This window comes from Copidosoma floridanum, unplaced genomic scaffold (genome assembly GCF_036245765.1).
Source record: "Copidosoma floridanum isolate Cflo_tuat_1 unplaced genomic scaffold, Cflo_Japanese_pri ptg000027l, whole genome shotgun sequence".
NCBI lineage: Eukaryota > Metazoa > Arthropoda > Insecta > Hymenoptera > Encyrtidae > Copidosoma > Copidosoma floridanum.
The window spans coordinates 12,720,848-12,739,527 of NW_028321904.1; the positions used below are offsets into that span (position 1 = coordinate 12,720,848).

At 33.6% G+C, this 18,680-nt stretch overlaps 1 protein-coding gene across 2 annotated transcripts in view; it reads left to right on the forward strand.

The window, feature by feature from the left end:
• The window catches only part of LOC106641213 (RNA-binding protein 5), a 153,112-nt gene that overhangs the window by 113,900 nt on the left and 20,532 nt on the right, over window positions 1–18,680 (forward strand). For both annotated transcript variants that reach the window (XM_089595695.1, XM_014355547.2), the window contains one exon: window positions 11,077–11,830. In XM_089595695.1, the coding sequence (XP_089451821.1) occupies window positions 11,077–11,830 (754 nt within the window). The remainder of the gene's footprint in view (window positions 1–11,076; window positions 11,831–18,680) is intronic.

Sequence of the window (18,680 nt, forward strand, 5' to 3'; positions counted from 1 at the left end):
CGTGATGTGGCCCAATTTTCCGTCTGCTGTCCCCTGTGAAATTAATTCTCCTTTTTCTGCAACCTCTCGTACTTCACCCTCGTTTAGATTTCTTAGTGCTTGCTGCAGCGGCGAATTGTTTTCGTTAGGCTCCTCTGATTCAAAGTCTGCATCGCTGTTTTCTTGACCTTCTGTACTTATATCTGAACCTTTTTCACTATCCTCGCCACGATATCGTGTTTTTTTTCGTGTTATACCGTCCGAGTTTTCTGAGTCGGTGCCATGGATTTTTATCTTCTTCGGGTTGCCTTGAATTCTTTTCTTACGAGTTGCCCGTACTTTGAACATGTGCGCCGGTGGTCCGTCGCTATCGGCCGGTTCTTCATTCTCTTGTCCGTCTGCTAGCTGGTATAGCTCTTGGCGTGGCCGTTCGGGATTCACTTTCCCTTCTGTTAGTATTGCGTTTCGCGATAATGCGTCTGGTGGTCCGTTGTCTATGCCTGGGCGGTACATAACTTCGAAATCATATCCTCTCAGTTCCGCTTTAAGCCTGTTAAAACGAATGTCTGGTTTTTTAGATGAGTAAAAGTGCTTCAGCGGCTCGTGGTCTGTAATCACCGAAAATTTGCTCTGTTACTCCACGTAAATTTTATACCCTTCTTGAATAGCATAGATAGGGGTCGGGCGATCTTCGCATAGCCTTTTATGAATCGCCTATAATATCCGGAAAATCCCAAAAATTGTTTTACTTTTTTTGCGTTTGTTGGACGTGGGTATTTTTTGGCTGCTTCGATCTTCTTAGGGTCGGTCTTTATTTGTCCATTACCTTTGATATGGCCCAACACCTTTGCTTCCCTATTCAAAAATTGGCACTTCTTGGGTTAGATTATTAAGTTTGCGTCTGCTAATCGTTTCAATAATGTAGTAAAACGCTCCCCATGCTCTTCAAGATTGGTTGTAAAAACCATTATGTCATCAAGATATACTTCGACCTCATGACCTTGCGAACCTGCGAGTGCTAGCGCGATTGCCCTTAAAAATTTTTTCGGCGAGTCTTTACACCCCATGGGCATTCTTTTGTATTGGTAATGCCCGTCCGGCCCTAAAAATGCCGTTTTGTGCGCGTCGTCTTCGTGCACTTTAATTTGAAAAAATCCTGACTTGAGGTCGACTACTGTAATGTAGCGCGCAGATGCTAGGTTTTCTAAAATATCACTTGGAAATGGTAATGGATAGCACGATCCCACCGTGACTTCGTTAAGCTGACGAAAATCTGTGACGACCCTCACTCTTTTTTCGTTGCTTGGTCCCGGTTGTTTTGCTACTATCCAAGTGTTTGAGCTGTATGCGGAGGTAGATGGTTCCACTATTCCCTCCTCTTGCATTTTCTCTAGTTCTGTCCTCATTTGGTCTCTGATCGACGGTGGGTATCTATACTTTTTTGCAACTATTGGTTTATCTGTTGTCGTCTTTATCCGGTGTTTGACAAGATGCGTTGCTTTTAGAGGCTCTCCCTCAAGGCCAAATACGTAGGGGTTTGACTCGATTAGTCCTCTCACATGCTCTCTGTGTTCATCGTTGCAACCGGCTGTATCTACGAGTTGCATTATTCTGTCCACCCGTTTCAGTTTCTCAAACTCTTCTTCGTCTTTTGTAAAATTTTCTGTTTTTTCTTCATCACTTCCCATTTCTTCGTTAAATAACCTTATTACTGCTTTCTCCAAGCTTTCGACATTGTCCCCGTCAACGTCTGAGTGCTTCCGATAAATTTCTTCGTAACTTAGCAGCTCTACTTCCAGAACAGGCACATATCTTGTCTCATCACTCATATTAATACATTCTGCAACTATCTTCCCGTTGATATTTCTCGCTATAAAGTTCCCAAATAATATTCCCTCATCTATCTCTTGGAGGGGTATCCAGACATATTCTGCTTTATTTCTACCATTTTTTACTCGCGCATAAATAATTTGTTTCGATCTTGCAGGAATTTTACAACACTCGGGCTTTAACAGTGGTATCTCTACATTTTCTAATTTAATCATATTCTCGGTGACGCTTATCTGGTCCCGATATCGCTTAAACGTATCCCACCCTATGATTCCTTCCGCGTCAATAGGGAAGTCATGGGGGACAACGTGTAATGTGCACTTCAGCCCTTGTAACTGAGCCTGTACTGTGCCCAATGTTTTGCGTGCTCCGTAAGTCACGCCGATAATAGCTACTCGATACCCACTGTCTATTAGCGTGTCGGTGCTTAAAAAATTAACCTTTATAATAGAAATCTCTGTGCCAGTATCCGCATAAAAAGTTGCCTTTCCGTTTTTTAGCTGTGGTCCTTGTAACTGAACCGATGGTGGCCTATGCCCTGTTCTCGCGAGTTTTATAGTTTTTCTGGGAAGCTGCTTTATTTCTTCGTCACACTTTAAAAGCTTGGATTCGTCATTCTTTATATATGTGTCCGACACCCTTGTCCGATTTTTTTTTTTTGCGGGCTCTCCTTCCTCTTCTTGTACTTCTCCCCCCCCCCCGTTGTCTAGGAGTATTTTCGCATTCTGCCTTATTTTTTTCTATTTTTTCCTGCACTACGTTAGTATTCGGACTGTTGTGCGTTTCCACCTCCACTTCTTCTTGCTCCGCCTTTTGCGGCTTTTCTCTTGCACCTTCTTCTTCGCCAGACGCACTTTTTTCCGTCGCTCTCTCTCTCTCTCTCTCTCTCTCTCTCTCTCTCTCTCTCTCTCTCTCTAGTTCATGCTCGGTGTTTGGGGACCACGCCGAACATCTTGTGAGTTAAAAGCAGCCGATCCGTCTCTATTATTATAAGGGCGTATTCGATGTTTCTTTGCTGCGGTGGGCCCCTATCTTGTGGTGGCCCAGGTCTTACAACGTTTCTATTATAGCCGTCCCGACTGTCCTGATTTGTATAGTCATTTCCATAATGGTTGGATGTGTCCTTGTCGTTATTATTATAAGGGTCACCGTAGCCTCGGTTGGAGTAATAATTACTGCCCGTGGGATTGTAGTTATTGTACCTGTTATTGTAATCATTCCTATCATAATAATTGGTATTCCTACTGTTGTAATTGCTATTTCCGTTATTTCCAGTGTTGTAATTGTTGTTTCTGTCGTAGTCGTTATCATTTCTGTTGTCCGGCTCCGATGGGCAATTGTTATAGCCCCTGTTATAATTGCTGTAATTATTGTACTTATCATTTTTGCCCCCAAAATTGTAGGCGTTTCTGTTGATATTGGTATTTTCTACGGGTTGGTTATACCCTTCGTTACGCTGTCTCTCCCCCTCCTCTCTGTCTTGCTTATGTGAGCGGCAGTCTTTCGCGTAGTGTCCCGGTCTCTGACAATAGTTGCAGTTTGCTTTTAGTTCCCTCCAGTTATCTCTTAACGTTTTTCTGTCATTTATCAAAGCCATCAATCTTCGGCATTCCTCGACTAAGTGTCCGGTTCAGCCGTCGCAGTATATACAGCGTTTTTCACTCGCTGCTTCCCCTTGTGCCCCATTAGTAATCTCCGTTCTTTTTAGAACGAAGTTCTTTATGTCGCGTTACTCGGGGGGCTGAAATTTTGAAACCGACAGATTTTTTTTTTTTTAAACAAAAATAGTTTCACCAAAAGTCATTTCCTCTCAAGTCTCCCCCCTTACCCCGTCCCCCTCACCTACTGTTCTCTAAATACTTCCCCTCTCCCCAACATTTTCCAATAAAGAGATTTGATCCCTCGACCTCCTGCATATGAGTCCAGTACCTTATCCACTCTGCTACGAGCGCTGCTGGCTATGGAAACTTGGTTTCTTGTACTTATCGTGTGGTTCGTAACTATAACATTCCATTTTATAATGTATTCACTGATAATCAAAATAAAAATGTAGAATAGAGTTGAAGAACGTATCAACTGAAGAACGTATCAATGGTTTTTAAAGGCGCTTATTTCGAATTGGACAAACAAATTATGTTACATTATCACATAATTATATAAAAAAAGTAATTCATTACATCAATTATAAATGAATTATGTAAGATCATTATATAAATAAATTTCGAGTTTCATATCATTTTAATGGTTTTTAAGGGTACTTATTTTGAATTTGATAAACAAATAATTGCACAATGTCATTGAGTAATTATATAAAAATAAAACAAAAATTGCATTAATAAGCTATAAAATCGCAAAAAAATTAGTGAAAAAAAAAATTTCAAAAAAAATTAATGAAATGAAATATGAAAATAAAATGAAATAAAATAACAAAAGACATGAATAAATACAATGGAATGAAAAAAAATGAAATAAAAAAGGGAATGAAAAAAAAAAGATTAAATATGAAAATAAAAAGAGGATTTAAATAAAGGCAATACAAAAAAATGTAATAAAATGAAAACCAGGGGGTATTAATGGGTCATGGGACTCACGGTAAGAACGGAGTTCTTTAAATATGAGATAAATATACTTGTATCGTGGACTAATAATAATCGGACGAAAGAATAATAAGGGGCAAGACGAGAAAGTAAAAAGGCGGTATTCGTCTTGCACTTGCTTTCTTTAATTTGGTGTTTTATTTTTGTAGTGGTAAATGGGAAGAAATATCTTTTTAGGCGTATCTGTCGTTTGCTTTCGTTAAAAAAAAATGATAACAGTAAGAATACTGATAAATACTTCAGCCGATATGGGTGCGAATTATTATTTCCAGACGTTTCCTGTGTCTGTGGTTTTGGTTTTCTTAAGTGTATCTGTTTTGCTCACACAACGCACCCTGCTCTTATTTGAAAAATTCCGCTCACTTTGAGTCAGTATAGTAGGCTCCAAGTAAGTGTAGACGCGTGGGTTTGTTGTATCGGAAGAGATAATGCTGAGGGTCCCTCTACCAGCTCTCGATACGATATATGTTATGTTCAGGTCCTAATATTTGATCTCTTTCACCTAGCTGTAGCAGCTTGAGAGAGAACAGACGGGCGAGAGAGTTCCCCCACTTTCCGTGCTTACTCCAATTTATGACACTTATCCTTTCCTTAAGACGCTGTTCTCTCTCCCCTCTGGTCTCCTGTTTCCTGTTTTTGACCGACTCGTCGAGTCTTTGCGTTATGAGTCACTGATTTTTCTCCCTGTTCTCGAATTCTTTTATCACGTGAGTCGTTTTCCCAACAAAAATTCTACTAATCCAATGCGTTTTAAGTCTATTTTATCGCGTGATTTATGTTTTGCGTTTAAGAACAAACACTAAAAGGGAAAGTGGACGAAATAATAAATTTATTTTTATAATATGTATAAATATGGCGGATAAATAATATATATATCAAGAATAAAAGAATAAGAATCCAACGCCCTTATCTCTACCTAATTAGTGCCTCTCCTATTTTGCCTTGGGAGTGAGGGATAAAATTAATTTTATTAAATATGTACTCACGTGCTAGTCGATATGCACATGAGTAGAAATAAGGTTTTGGAGACCATTTCCCTCGTCTTTTGTCCCCTTGATTTTGCGATTATTGGCGATTGGTATCCTAATCTTGTTGGCTTCCGGGCTGCTGTAACCGCTGCTTGTAAACTGGTACTCTTGTCTCTGGTTGGATCCTCGGCTTTTTTTATTTTAAATCGTTGCGTTCTCGAGGCACCGCACTATGTGTGCTTCTCGGCGGAATTTTTTTTTGAAACGCTTAAAATAAAAGTAAAAAAAAATTGCGACTCTTACCGTACCCCACACTTAGCACCAAAACTGTTACGTAAGGAGGATATTGGTAAGGAGGTTCTTTGCGAGAATGATCAACACAGATTCCTTTAAGAGCTTTTTTCAAGATACCGAAATCATAGGCAAGGTAGCGCGTGTGTTCCCTTTAAAGGCTCGTCGTGTACTTCCCGAATAGACTGTCTCCTTGCTCGCTCTTCCCTTCCCTTGGCCCTAGGGCCCCTCATTATGAGGTTTGAGGAGAGGGAGCGTAAAGTCTCACCTATACTATCGTACGTTACATTACTTTAAAAATCTTATTTTGTTTAAAATTACTTAAAACACTTACTTCGCTTTGTGTTTCTATAGAAAAAAAATTATTGATCACATACAAATCGCTTTGTCCTTTGCCCTGTTGACTCTTTTCTTCTTCACTATCCTTCTTAATATATTTAATCGCTGGTTTGAATTTTTTTTTCTTTAAACACGCTGCTTTTAGATGTCCTTTTCTATCACAAAAATTGTAGACCTTGAAACGCTGTACACGAAACGATGCTCAGTAATTCAACTTGCCACAGCAATAACAAATTCATTATGTGTTGTTTATTTGTTTGTTGTTTATTACCTGTGTCCAACGTAGATTTACCTCCTTTTCGTATATTGGATTCCCTCGCGTTCTTCCTCTACGTATCAAACCTGCTCGAATTCTTGAAACTTCGGCCTTTCAACATGAAAATTTCTTGCTGCTTAGAATTTTTCATTGAGACTTTACTGGCATTAATTTCAGCGCTTTCTACAGCTGCTGCGTCTTTAAAAGTATTTTCAAACGTTAATCCCGTTTTTTTAAATAATTCCATTTTAATATGATGACTTTTAATGCCGCACACAAATTGGTCTCTCAATACTATATTGAGCTCCGTAAAACTGCAATGATAAGCTAATTTTCTTAATCTTACCAAGCAAAATCAGCTATCGTCTCTGTCAATTCTTGTTTAGCCTGGTAAAATTTACAGCGCTCCATGACCTTTGTCGGTGCCGGGTTCAAATGATTACCCAACAGTCTTGTAAGTTCCGTGTATGACTTTTGCAGCGGTTTCGTAGGTGCGCAAAAATTTCATACCAATTTATAAACCTCTTCATCTAACGTCGTAAGTAAGACCGCTGCCTTCTTCTAGTCTTGAACGTTATTTGCCTTAAAATGTATTTCCAGTTGGTCTATAAAATTCTCCCAGTCACTTTTGTTCAGACAAAACTCTAAATTTATTTTCGACGTTGCACTTATTTCGTTTTCAGACTCTGAATCACCACTACTTTTTCCATCTATATCACTTCCAGTCCCAACGCTTTCTTCCTCATCCACTGCCCGAACTTCTTTTCCTTTCACTGCACTTTTTAATAATTTTCGCAAGTTGCCTAATTTTTGATCTTGCTTGAAACTCACACCACGTTTGGTCAATTCCTCTATTACTTGCTCTTTTTTTAATTCATACATCCAATTTATTTTCTCATTTTTAATCATTGCATCCTATTCTCGTTGCCAATGTTATGTAAGAATAGGTTATCTGGTTTAGCAAGTAAGTAGACATAACTTGAATGCAATAATATGTCTTTAAATGTACGTAAAAAAAACAGTGTAATAAGAGCCGTATGCCTGCTAACATCGCAGTCGAAACGCTCGTAATGGCTCTGCTTGCTGCTATTACAATATCGATGGATAAACCGTCACGTGACCAAGTAAACACCCCCCTATTCTGCGTTACATTACAGGTACGAACTACTGTAAAATTAAAATTCGTATCTTGTGACTATTTTATAGCCTCAAAGTTGATTAAAATTTTTGTTAAAAAAAAAAAAAAAAAAAACTGCTGAAGTACATACGCCGATTAACCCGGTAGTTTTAACCTTATTAAGCACAAAAATTGAACATCAGCCAATTCCTTGAACAATAAACTTACTTCATTCCCAAAATATATTGATCAATCGCTTACTTAATAGATACCAAAAACTTTTGGATACAAATAAGCATAAGTTAGTTTGCTTTATAGACGCCTTATCTAAAATAATCCTTTAAAACTAGATATTACTAAAAAAAAAACCAGAAAATCGACAAATTTAGATAAAAGGATTGACTGCCACAGCTACAGAACTTATTTTATTAAGACTGTCAGATGTTGATATTTACTTTCTCATTAATATCAAAATCTCACAATCTCAATTGAACCTCATCGTGCTCAATGTAAGGCACCCCATTTCTTTGACAATAATAAGAATTTTTTTCAATGAAACCGCATCAGTGATCAAAAGTATCATACTAATGTATAAAGCAAAGTCACAAAAATCTTTGTTATTGCTAACCGCGAAAACTACTCGACCAATCTTGCTAAAATTTTGTATACTAATGCTTGACACTTTCTAGATGGTTTTAGTATAGTTTTTATCTTGAAAAAATTAATAACAATAGCAATAAATAAGCTCAAGGTTTTGCAAAAATACGCTATCTTTTCACTTTGGTTTAGTAGGATCCGCTAGGTGGCGTAGAAGTAAAATCGAAGCTACCTGCAATAGAATTAGGTAAGTCTGGTTATAATATCTCCGAGCAAATTGACAAATATCAAAGTCCTTCACCGGCCGTGAAGCATAGAGTTAGGAGTTTTGCAGCTTGATATCCCGGCTACTAACGACTCTTTAATCAATAGGCCACTTACGTTAAACTCCATCTCAAACCACCACGATTAACGACTGCCACCAATAAAAAGGCTTCCCGATCGCTAACGTCTCCAGCGTAATACTAAGAGATGTCTAGCTAGATCACAATCTTCTCTATTAATTTTGGGTCTCATGGCGGTTCTTCCAACTAACCTGGTGCCACCAGAGCAGATTTTGCTACAACAGCAAGCCATTCCTATATGTAGTCACAAGAGGGAAAACTCCAAATGCTCTAAATGTATACAATTTTAGGCATCAAAAAACTGATGCAAAACATTTATCGATATTTAAACAGCAGCGTCAAAATCAACGAATAACGACTACATTAAGTTGAGAGATGAGCTTTTGATTGTAACCCTGCCATTGATTACTTAAATCTTCTAGCTATTCAAGTAGATGGAATGATATGTATTTGTATCCATTGTGGTGAGAGATGAGGCTCCAAAACTTTGTTGCTGTGGTGTTGAAGTGTTGTGAGTAAAAAAAATTTTTTCGTTACTCATTGTTGGTCAGTTAAAATACAGCCTTTTAATTTATTATAATGTGAGAAAGTGTAAATTACTGACCTTTTAGGGCCAACAACCATTTTATGGCATAAGAAACGCATGGTACTTTTTAGCATTCTTAAATTTTTTTATTTTTTGCAGCTTATTAAGGTAAAAGTACGTATTATGGACACAAATTTCGATTGTTACGTTTCATCGACCAATATTAAATAAAAAAATAGTCATATGTCCATAATTTTTGGTTTTAATAGAAGCGCTATGCTCTTCTGAACAAATTGACATTTTTGAAATGAAATTTAGATGTAAAAAAACAATTTTATAAGCAAATATTGACACGATCAAAATGTCCATAACTATGGAATAGCTAAAAAGTTGTGTCCATATTTATGAGACACAAGTCCCAATTATGAAATTTACATGTTAATTAAATGGGCTCGTGCGTTTCATAAATAGGAACATCACATATTGCAGGTTATGTTTCAAACTGTCCGTATTATGAAAACCGGATTCGTAATAATATATTTTTCAATATAATAATGTTTGAAATTGTTTACTATTTTTGTTAATTTGATACGGTAGTATTATAGAGATTCTTCAGTATATTTTATTTTTATTATTAGAATTTTCATGATTATTTAATCTTGAGTTTTCATAATATGGGCACGTTTCATGTTACGTACTTTTACCTTATTTGACCAAATAAACTGCATGGATTTTGAACAGAAATGTTTTTAATAAGAAAATTTTTGATCTAAGAAGTGTTAGGAATATCATTAGCGTTTTCATTATACATACGTTTTATCATCATTCTCATCACACTCTTTTGATGGTTCTGATTCATCGATGTCACTTTCACTATTGTTGTAAATACAGTTTATTTCTGTATTGCATAAATAGGTATTGTTCAATAAAAATTTTTCTACAGTAAGTTAATATCTTTAAATGTCGTACAAAACAGCTTGTATACTTAAATTTCCGAGTGTTTAATAGTATCAAAATAACACTGCAAATATGCACAGTTACAATAAGTGTCTTTCACTTTTTCATAGTTAATTTGTTCTTTACTTTTAAAAACTAATGAGATTGTAGCCACATTTGTAACAAACACAGAATCGATTTTTAAAGCTTTTGAAAAAGCTTTACGAAAACTAAAACAGCGTCTTGTAATATTCTCATTACAACTAGTACCATAGCCTCGCAAGATTTGATCGACTTTAACCTCAAAACTGTCTTGTACTACAGTATTTCATTTAATAAATACATGTGTAATATAGTTTTAGTCTAATACAATTACTTTTTGCTAAAAATAATATTGATAATTATTATTATTATTATCATTATTATAGTAATATATATTTTCGTGCGCGCGCGCGTGCGGGTGTGTGTGTTTGTGTGTATGTACCTTCTTTGCATCCATATGAAATGAATGTATATTGGTGTTTGATATAAAAAATAAGATGCCGTTTTGCCTCTGCTGCTGGCTTCGTGGATTGATTGACTGTTTCTCTGTCTCTTTGACATCGTGAGCGGGAGTTGTGTCAAATTTCTGCTCCGTTGTCTAAGTCTGCAGCTTAGACACCAGGTCACAAATGAGGCAAATACACCGGGCTGTTCCGAGTCAGGTTTTTCCTCCAGGAGATTTTCTGGGATTTTCCTAATCTACATGACAATCGTCATGGGTCTTGTTATTCTTCAACTTACAATTTTTCTGTATTCATCAGCAAATTTACGTAATAAAATGATTTCTTTCAAAAGTTGTTAAAAAAAATGAATTGAGAAATGAAGTAACTGCCCCCTAATGCTTTTTGACTTTTTTTTGAAAGTATTTACAGTAAATATTGTTCAGAAAGATGATAAGGTGAATTTAGATGATTAACAGTGATAAAAAATCACGATTTCGTGTAACGATCAAAATAAAAACCAAATTATATATATATGTGTATATATATATATATATACATAGCTGATAAGTTGAAATACAATCTTGATGTATAATTAAAAAAATTTATTTAGCTTGTTTTTTTTTAACACAAGCCATGCAAGCTAAGTTATACGGAGTCAAGTATTTATAACTGTAAGGGTTGTCTGTTACAAGTTTATTATTTGTCGTTATGATTTCAAATAAAATCTTATGACTCTTCAATCAGACATTGAATAAAATTTCTAGATTATACCTACAATTTTCAAGAAATAAACATTAAAACTTTCTTTTAGTGTGGTGCTCATAACTTTAAGAGAAGAGAAACTTGTTTCAAATGCTCGGCTTCCCGTGCTGAAAGTGAGGAGGGTGGTGAGGGCAGCGATGAGATCAGTACGCATCCAACAAGTATGGTACTATTGCGTGGCCTTGATGTACTAAGTACTGAAGACTCAGTTCTTCAAGCAATGAAAAGCTTTTCATCACAACCAATCCGCAGCATACGCATAGGGAGAGATAGTTTAACCAATACTTCAAGAGGAGTCTGCTATTTGGAGATGGCTAACGTTGTTGATGCAATGTATCTTCATACAGCGCTGACACAGCAAGGCCTTAAAGTTGATGGACGAAAGGCTGATATTGCGTATTGTAAATTACAGCAACTGTCAAACGTTGGTTCTTGGAAGGCTTTAGATACTGCATTGGCTAGCCAACGCTATAATCTTGAAGATGTATCTCAGTTAGCTGAGTACAGTGCTAGTCTTTATGCAAATACTCCAGCACAAAAGGCTCACTATTTGGAGTACTACACGCAATACTACCAAAGTCAAATTATTCAAGGCAGTGCAATTACACTACCTACCCTTAACCAGACTGATAGGGTCAATGCAGCTGCAGCAGTGGCTCAGTCGGCAATTCAACAACTACATGCTTCACGTAAACTAAGCGATGTTGAAGACATAAAGGTCCGACCTGTGCCTACAGCTCCAACCAGCACAGTTCTTGCTACTGGCAGAGTTCCGGCTCATTCCAGTGATGGAAAAATTTATTGTAAGTAGATAAGCTTAATTTTAACATAATTCTTGTTGACTTTCGCTTTTAACATTCATTTATACTAAATTGTTTCTTACGTAGTTGAATTTAATCTGTGCCCTAGTAAATAACTGGCTACTTTAATACTAATATGATATACGTTGATGCTCAATGCTGTTTTTAGTATTACCACTCGAAAGTGGTTCTTCATCCACTTACCATTAACTTATGCAACATCATACTATAACTCCTTAAAAATTTCATTGAAAAACTCGCAGATAAATTTTGCTTCTTTAATGCGATAAGTGTAAGCTATTAACCCGGACAATTAAATGTTTTGTTGGCGATTAAGTAAATATCTTCTGAAATAAGAGAGCACAATTTAAACTATATATTTATGTAGTGATAAAGAAGCTTTCTTCTCTTACTTTTTTGTTCCTACCCTTTTTTTAATTTTGGATTGTATGTTATGAAAATAACGCCAAAGATTTGTACACATAAAATCTGGTATTAAAAAGCTTGTATCACAGCATTGTCTTAAAATTTTAGAGTAAACTAAGAGTCAAAGCTGCGTTTAAAAACTATTTTTTAGAAGATATAAATTCAATAAAATACTCCGAATTACTTGGTGTAAATTTATCTAATTCTAAAAATTATATCCAGCATTATTGATCACAATAAAAAGTGAAGTTGAAAAAAATGAATGTAATGATTTATAAAACAAGTTTTAATTTAAATGATCCAAAAATTTATATTTTACAGAATAATAGAGATAAAGTTGAATAAAATAACACTCAAGAGAACATGCTAATACATGAACAATATAAAAATCAAGCAATTTCCGTTATTAAATTCGTATCACTAATTTTTCCAAGACAACTTAAGAATTAGGATTCATTTACCAGAATTTGATTTTTCAAAAAAATTTTCTGAGTTCTAATTTTTAGTTAAAATGAAATGATTAACAGAACTGATTTCAGTTATACAATTATTTAATTCATAACATGAATTTTTTTTTTCAACTTTACTATATTTGGTATAGTACGTCCTACTGCTTCATAAACCATATTTTCAATGCTTATTGTGAGTGCTTCAGACCACTGATAAACAAAAAATCTCTTTTTTTCTTCATCCACCATAAAAACAACACTTTGTGCAAAATCAAATACAAATAGAGTTTCTTGTATGACCCTGTCGTATTCTTATAAACATTTTTTAAAATGATTCTGTATTTTTAGTGTAACTCCCATTTATTTTTAAGTTTACGAAAATATTATCATTTTTTTACTTATGTTATTTACGATTTCTATCAATAACTGAACTCATTATTACTAAGGACTTTCTATTATTTACCTTTTATTACTAAGGACTTTATTTCCTGTGATTCGTGCGCTAATTATATTTATATCATACATTTAGTTTGATAGACCGAATCTCTTGTTATAACCTAGTATATATACATATTTTGTACATATTTTTTTGTACTAATAAAATAATCTGAATAATCTAAATTTACTTAAATTATCGATTATTTTAAATTATAATGAAAAGAGTACTATCAATTTATATGACTAAAGAAATAATTTCTTGTCAACTGATTTGAAGTTAGTTGAATATTACTTAGTAATTATTGTTCACTAGTTTTTTCTGTCAAATTTTCATAACCCTTTCTATAATTATTTATTTTTAAGTTGTTTATAATGAAAATGTATTCATAATGTCCGAAAGAAAGAGTTGAAATAGTGATTCTAAAATGAAAAAAAAATTTACTTACATCCACAGAATTGTTGAAATTAAGATATCATAATTAAGATAAATCTGCAGAGGTACATATCTTTTGGTTTCTCCATACTTTTATTTTTTAATAATACTTATTTCTTTCGATTTTAGAGCCAAACAAAGACAGCAATGCAACAAACTATTAGTTTCAGAATGTTGTTCTGTTATTGTTTCGAATTCAGGAATATTTAAAAATTTTAATTCATGCGTTCACCCAAAAAATTTACTAGAGAATGTACACAAATGTATTTAAATTAACTTTTTACTTCAGAGATCCGACAATATTTTCATTAATATTTCCTTCCGGGGACTTAGGATAGAGTAAACTTTATAGCAAACATCCAAAAAACGATTCTGAAAAACTTTCTGTTTTGCAGTATTCTTTATACAGACTACCATAGAGACCTAATTTAAAACATTTTAATCCCTCACTCCATGGCGAAGGACGGACTCAGCAATTTTTCACATGCATACATCATGATGGAAAGTATTAAAGTGAGTTTCTTTTAAAACTTTAACAAGACTTTGAAAATAGAGTACTATGAACGATTATTAGATCACGTTATTAATAGTGCTTCAAATATTTCAAAAAATTTTATAACGGAAAAAATTAAACATCTTTTTATTATACTATCAACTTACAGATAGGTGGGTACAGATACATGCAACAAAACTACCAAGACGCAATGGCTATGACGAGAAAATTCGGTAAACCCGATCCATTCGTAACAGGAACATGGAATCCAAAATGAAAAGAGTTAAAACAAGTCTTAAAAAAATTTCTAAATGATACAACTCCCAATGATATTTTATATATAACAGTCAAATTATTTAGAACCAAATTACGATGTATTTTAGATGACATAAATAAAAAAGGTATTTTTAGTAAAAATATTCCGTACGTTTTTACGATAAAATTCAGAAGAGAGTATTACCTTATGCACTTATTCTTGTTACAATACATTCAAATATTAAATTTATTACACCTGAACACGTTTCATTATATTTATTGCGTAAGATGAGATAATATTGGGTAACATCTATGTGTTGATCCTCATACTCGATTCATTGTGGATCTAATACACTATGCATGGATCTGAAATATATCCTATACTGATGATTTTTTTATTCAGAATAGTATAAGGCAAATATACAGATGCTTTACTTTAATATTAAATTCAACTTTTTCAATCTACATAGAATACCGTAGAGAAACACACACGTAAAAATTTTAATGCACAGTAATTAGGTCATCTATCCTTACTGTAATTCACTAAAACGATGAGTTTCGGCTCTATGGCAATTCAAAACACTTCTTTCTCGCGCTTTTGAATGAATCGTTATTAAAGAAAAGGTGCTCATTTATTACTAATGTAAGGCTTTTATCTTATGCACAAATAATTATACATCCACAAAATTACACAATCTCGCCAAAGATACTTCCAAATATCTTAGGCCAAAGATACTTTTATCTAGCATATTGTGTTCATCATTATTTGCAATTACCCAAATGGAAACAACTTCAGTCATTACGTATGATTGTAATCCATTTTGGGTTCATAGTATTTGTAAGAATTAGAGTGCAATCACACGGAGCACGCAATCCACAATACGGAACCTCTTAAGCCCGTGAGAGTAAAAGATACGGAAGTATCGTGAAAAAGACCTATGGGCTTGAATTGTTCCGTGTTGCGAATTGCGTGCTCTATATGACCACAGCCTTAGTAAGCATTATTTTTAAAACTTTTTTATTTATTTTTTTTGTTTTTTTAAAAAAATGATCGCTTATAAATTAAATGTACCAACAACATCGAAGCATTTAGTTTAAAAACTTACTTGGAAAATGATTACATGTCTGATCCGGACTGGATTCATCCATCATGCTTCACATGGACACAGTTGTGACACTCCGTGGTAAAAAGTGTCCGCTAGGTGCCATGTTCCTGAGAGTATAGCCCGAAAATTTTTAAAAGTAATGAATTTAAGTTTTATAAATTTAGTACTGATTCGCAAAGAAACCTTGTCATTAAATGCTTCGTTGGTGGTTAAGATATTAAAAACGCCAAACAAACAAATGTAAAAATATTTAGTAATAAAAAATTTGTATTTAAAAATTTAAAAATAAAGTCAGATGTAAAAATCAGCATGTTTATAATTTGATACTATGAAATAACATTTTTTTTTTAATTCTAAGAAGTATAGTATAAATTGTAGAAAAATCAGAGCAATATAAATAAAAATATTCGTCTGTTATTAATGATTTAAAATATTGCAACTGGCTGGAGGAGAGAGCTGTTATTAAGGTAGCTCCCTTGCGAAAACCTACGGAATAAAATATGTTTCATTCAATAGATTTTGATCTACTGAATCCAATGGTATCCTTGTTGATACCCCAAGTAAAGCAAAATCTCGAGATATTTCAGCTCAAAGTTGAACTGTTTAACACGAGCTCAAATGGCAGAGCATCGAAATATCAGCTTTAAAGGCATTTCCTAACTCACAATAAAAAACCTGAGCAGACAAATTATGATGTACTTGTAGAAAAATCTCTGTTTTTCTAAATACTGTCATGTAAAATGCTGTTAATGGAGTATTTTCCAAAGATATTTGCCAAGAAAGACGTGAAAATCAGCTTCATGGTTATAAATGACAGACGGTAGCAGAATACCAACACTGATGTACGTATATACCTATACATACACAAGTGAAACTCTCCTACTTGACTAGAGCAGTAGACAAGGGAGCTACCTGAAGTTTAAATTTGCCATCAACTTTTATGGAAGAATCCTGTTACATTGTTGACGACAGCTGATCGCATCTTTTACTCGAAGAGATGTGATTGTAAACGGGAAGCCTAAATTTGGTAAAATCAAAATAATAAATTGATGAAAACGTAATTTATCTGAAACAAAAATATTTTTACTAAAAAATAACAGTTTATTGAAACTTTTACTGATAATACAAAGTATTATAAATAATCAGACTTGTTTCTTGCTTACATAATAATAAAATTTTTTTTAATAACAACCATTACTATATTTTTTTCATGCAAAATATTAATATAAAATAAAAAAATTATCTAATTATTGTAAATAATTATATTTTTTACATGGCCTTTTTGAGATGGAAAATTTCGATTCATAAATTTAATAGTAAAAAATAAACGATTCCTTGTTAACAATCGTATTCAATAATCATGTGGAAACTGATTGAATGGTACTACAAAAGATACTTCTAAGAAAATGTCAATAAATGAAAAAATAAGTCGTTCTCTAGAAACTACATCGTAAAAACTTTCGAAGAATAAGTCCTCTAGTTTTTTAACATACAAAAGAAAATTGTTTAAAGGCATGCACAGTTTTTCAAACAAATTATTAGGTTATTATCTCTTTCATTGATATCATTAACCGCTAGGATAAAATTGCTGCAGTTAAATTTAAGTAAAATTTTATCATAGTATCCTTCATAACTACCCGTACCCATGCTTGTGTATCTAACGAAAAAAAATTTTTTCAAAGTATTAATAAACTATAAGGCTGTAGTGTTGCGAGCATTACCACTTAAAGATCTGATGATCCCGAAAAAAGATTCAAGCGCATCCTGATTAATCGTCGAATAAGTAAATATTAAAATCTTACATTACGTAAACGTTCCTACAAACCTTAGATTGAATGAATAGTTATAATCCAACCATCCACAAGGGCTATTAGTTAAGTCTTTTGTCACTCCATTAGAACTTATTTTAAGTACTTTCAAATTACAAAGATAAGAAATCATATAAGCAAAAAAATTATTTTGCAAATCGGAACCTACATAAGCCGGTTTGTATTTTTTATTACTTTGTAAATCAGAAGAATTGCACAAATCGAAAAGATTATCAAAATTTCATATAAATTGAAATATTGTGAGGGCTTCTTCGGGTAGAGCTTTCAAGCTTACAAATAACTCTATTGAAGAAGTAATAGTCTTACTGATTACCTACGTATCATAACCCACTTTCATCTTATTGAAGTTGGTTGGATTTATATGAGAATCTGTAAGTTAAGGGGCTGGAAATTTTTTTAGATTTTTCCCTTGTTCATAGACCTTTTTTATATAATCCCATGATGTATAAGTTTGGCCAATTAAAATATTATTAGATACCATATTTTTTCTAACTACTTTAATTGAATGAGGTACATCAAATGTATAAAAATATTGTTCTCCCTTAAATTCAAAACAAGAATTATCAGTTGTGATCTCAAGTGACTTTGACATCCGAACAGAATTTGAGCCCATGTCACTTTCTAAAACAACTACTTTTAAGCCAACTTCTTTTGACCGCCTGATGGTTTCAAAAACATACTCTTTAACATAGTCATAGAAGACTGTTTATGAATGAGAGTGTAAAATACGGATTGTTTCCATGCACTCTTTATACCTCTTAACATGCCAACCATAGTATGACATGCAGGTTTTACTTTTATTATTTTATCTGAATCTTCCAAACCCACTATTTTATCATTTTTTTAATCATAATTCAAGTAGGCTCTTATGGACATTCCATCGATACACAGAGTACAATATTTTTCATTTTCTTTAAGAGTATTTGCTTTGATTTTCAAGATATCAAGTACGTTATTTTGGAAACCAGAATGAAAGCATCCTTAAGCTGTGTAGTGTTGTGAAGATCTGACAGGAAGCAACTTGAAAGATTTTTGCATATTTTTGTGCTTTTGGACCAAACTAGTACAAATTCAAACAAAAATTTTTTAATTTTTTTGAATACCTTTGACCTGTTTCATCTTATTTCATCATTTATGGCATCATTTTCTCTATGAAGCTTCAGCTTTCTAGGTGTGTTGTTCGAAAAGTGGTTATCAAATTGGGTGGACACTGTTTTTTTTTTTTTTTTATCACCATGTCTGATTTTAGAATATCTGCACATGAGCCCATAAAAAGAGAGGAAAAATTATAGTTTTTCAAATTATTTCTCATTTTTTAGTTATCTGTTAAATAAGATTTACAAAGAAATTTCAGAAGTTTACTTAACTAAATTGTTAAAATAGAAATTTAAGTGAAGATGAAATTCATTAATTCAAAAGAATTA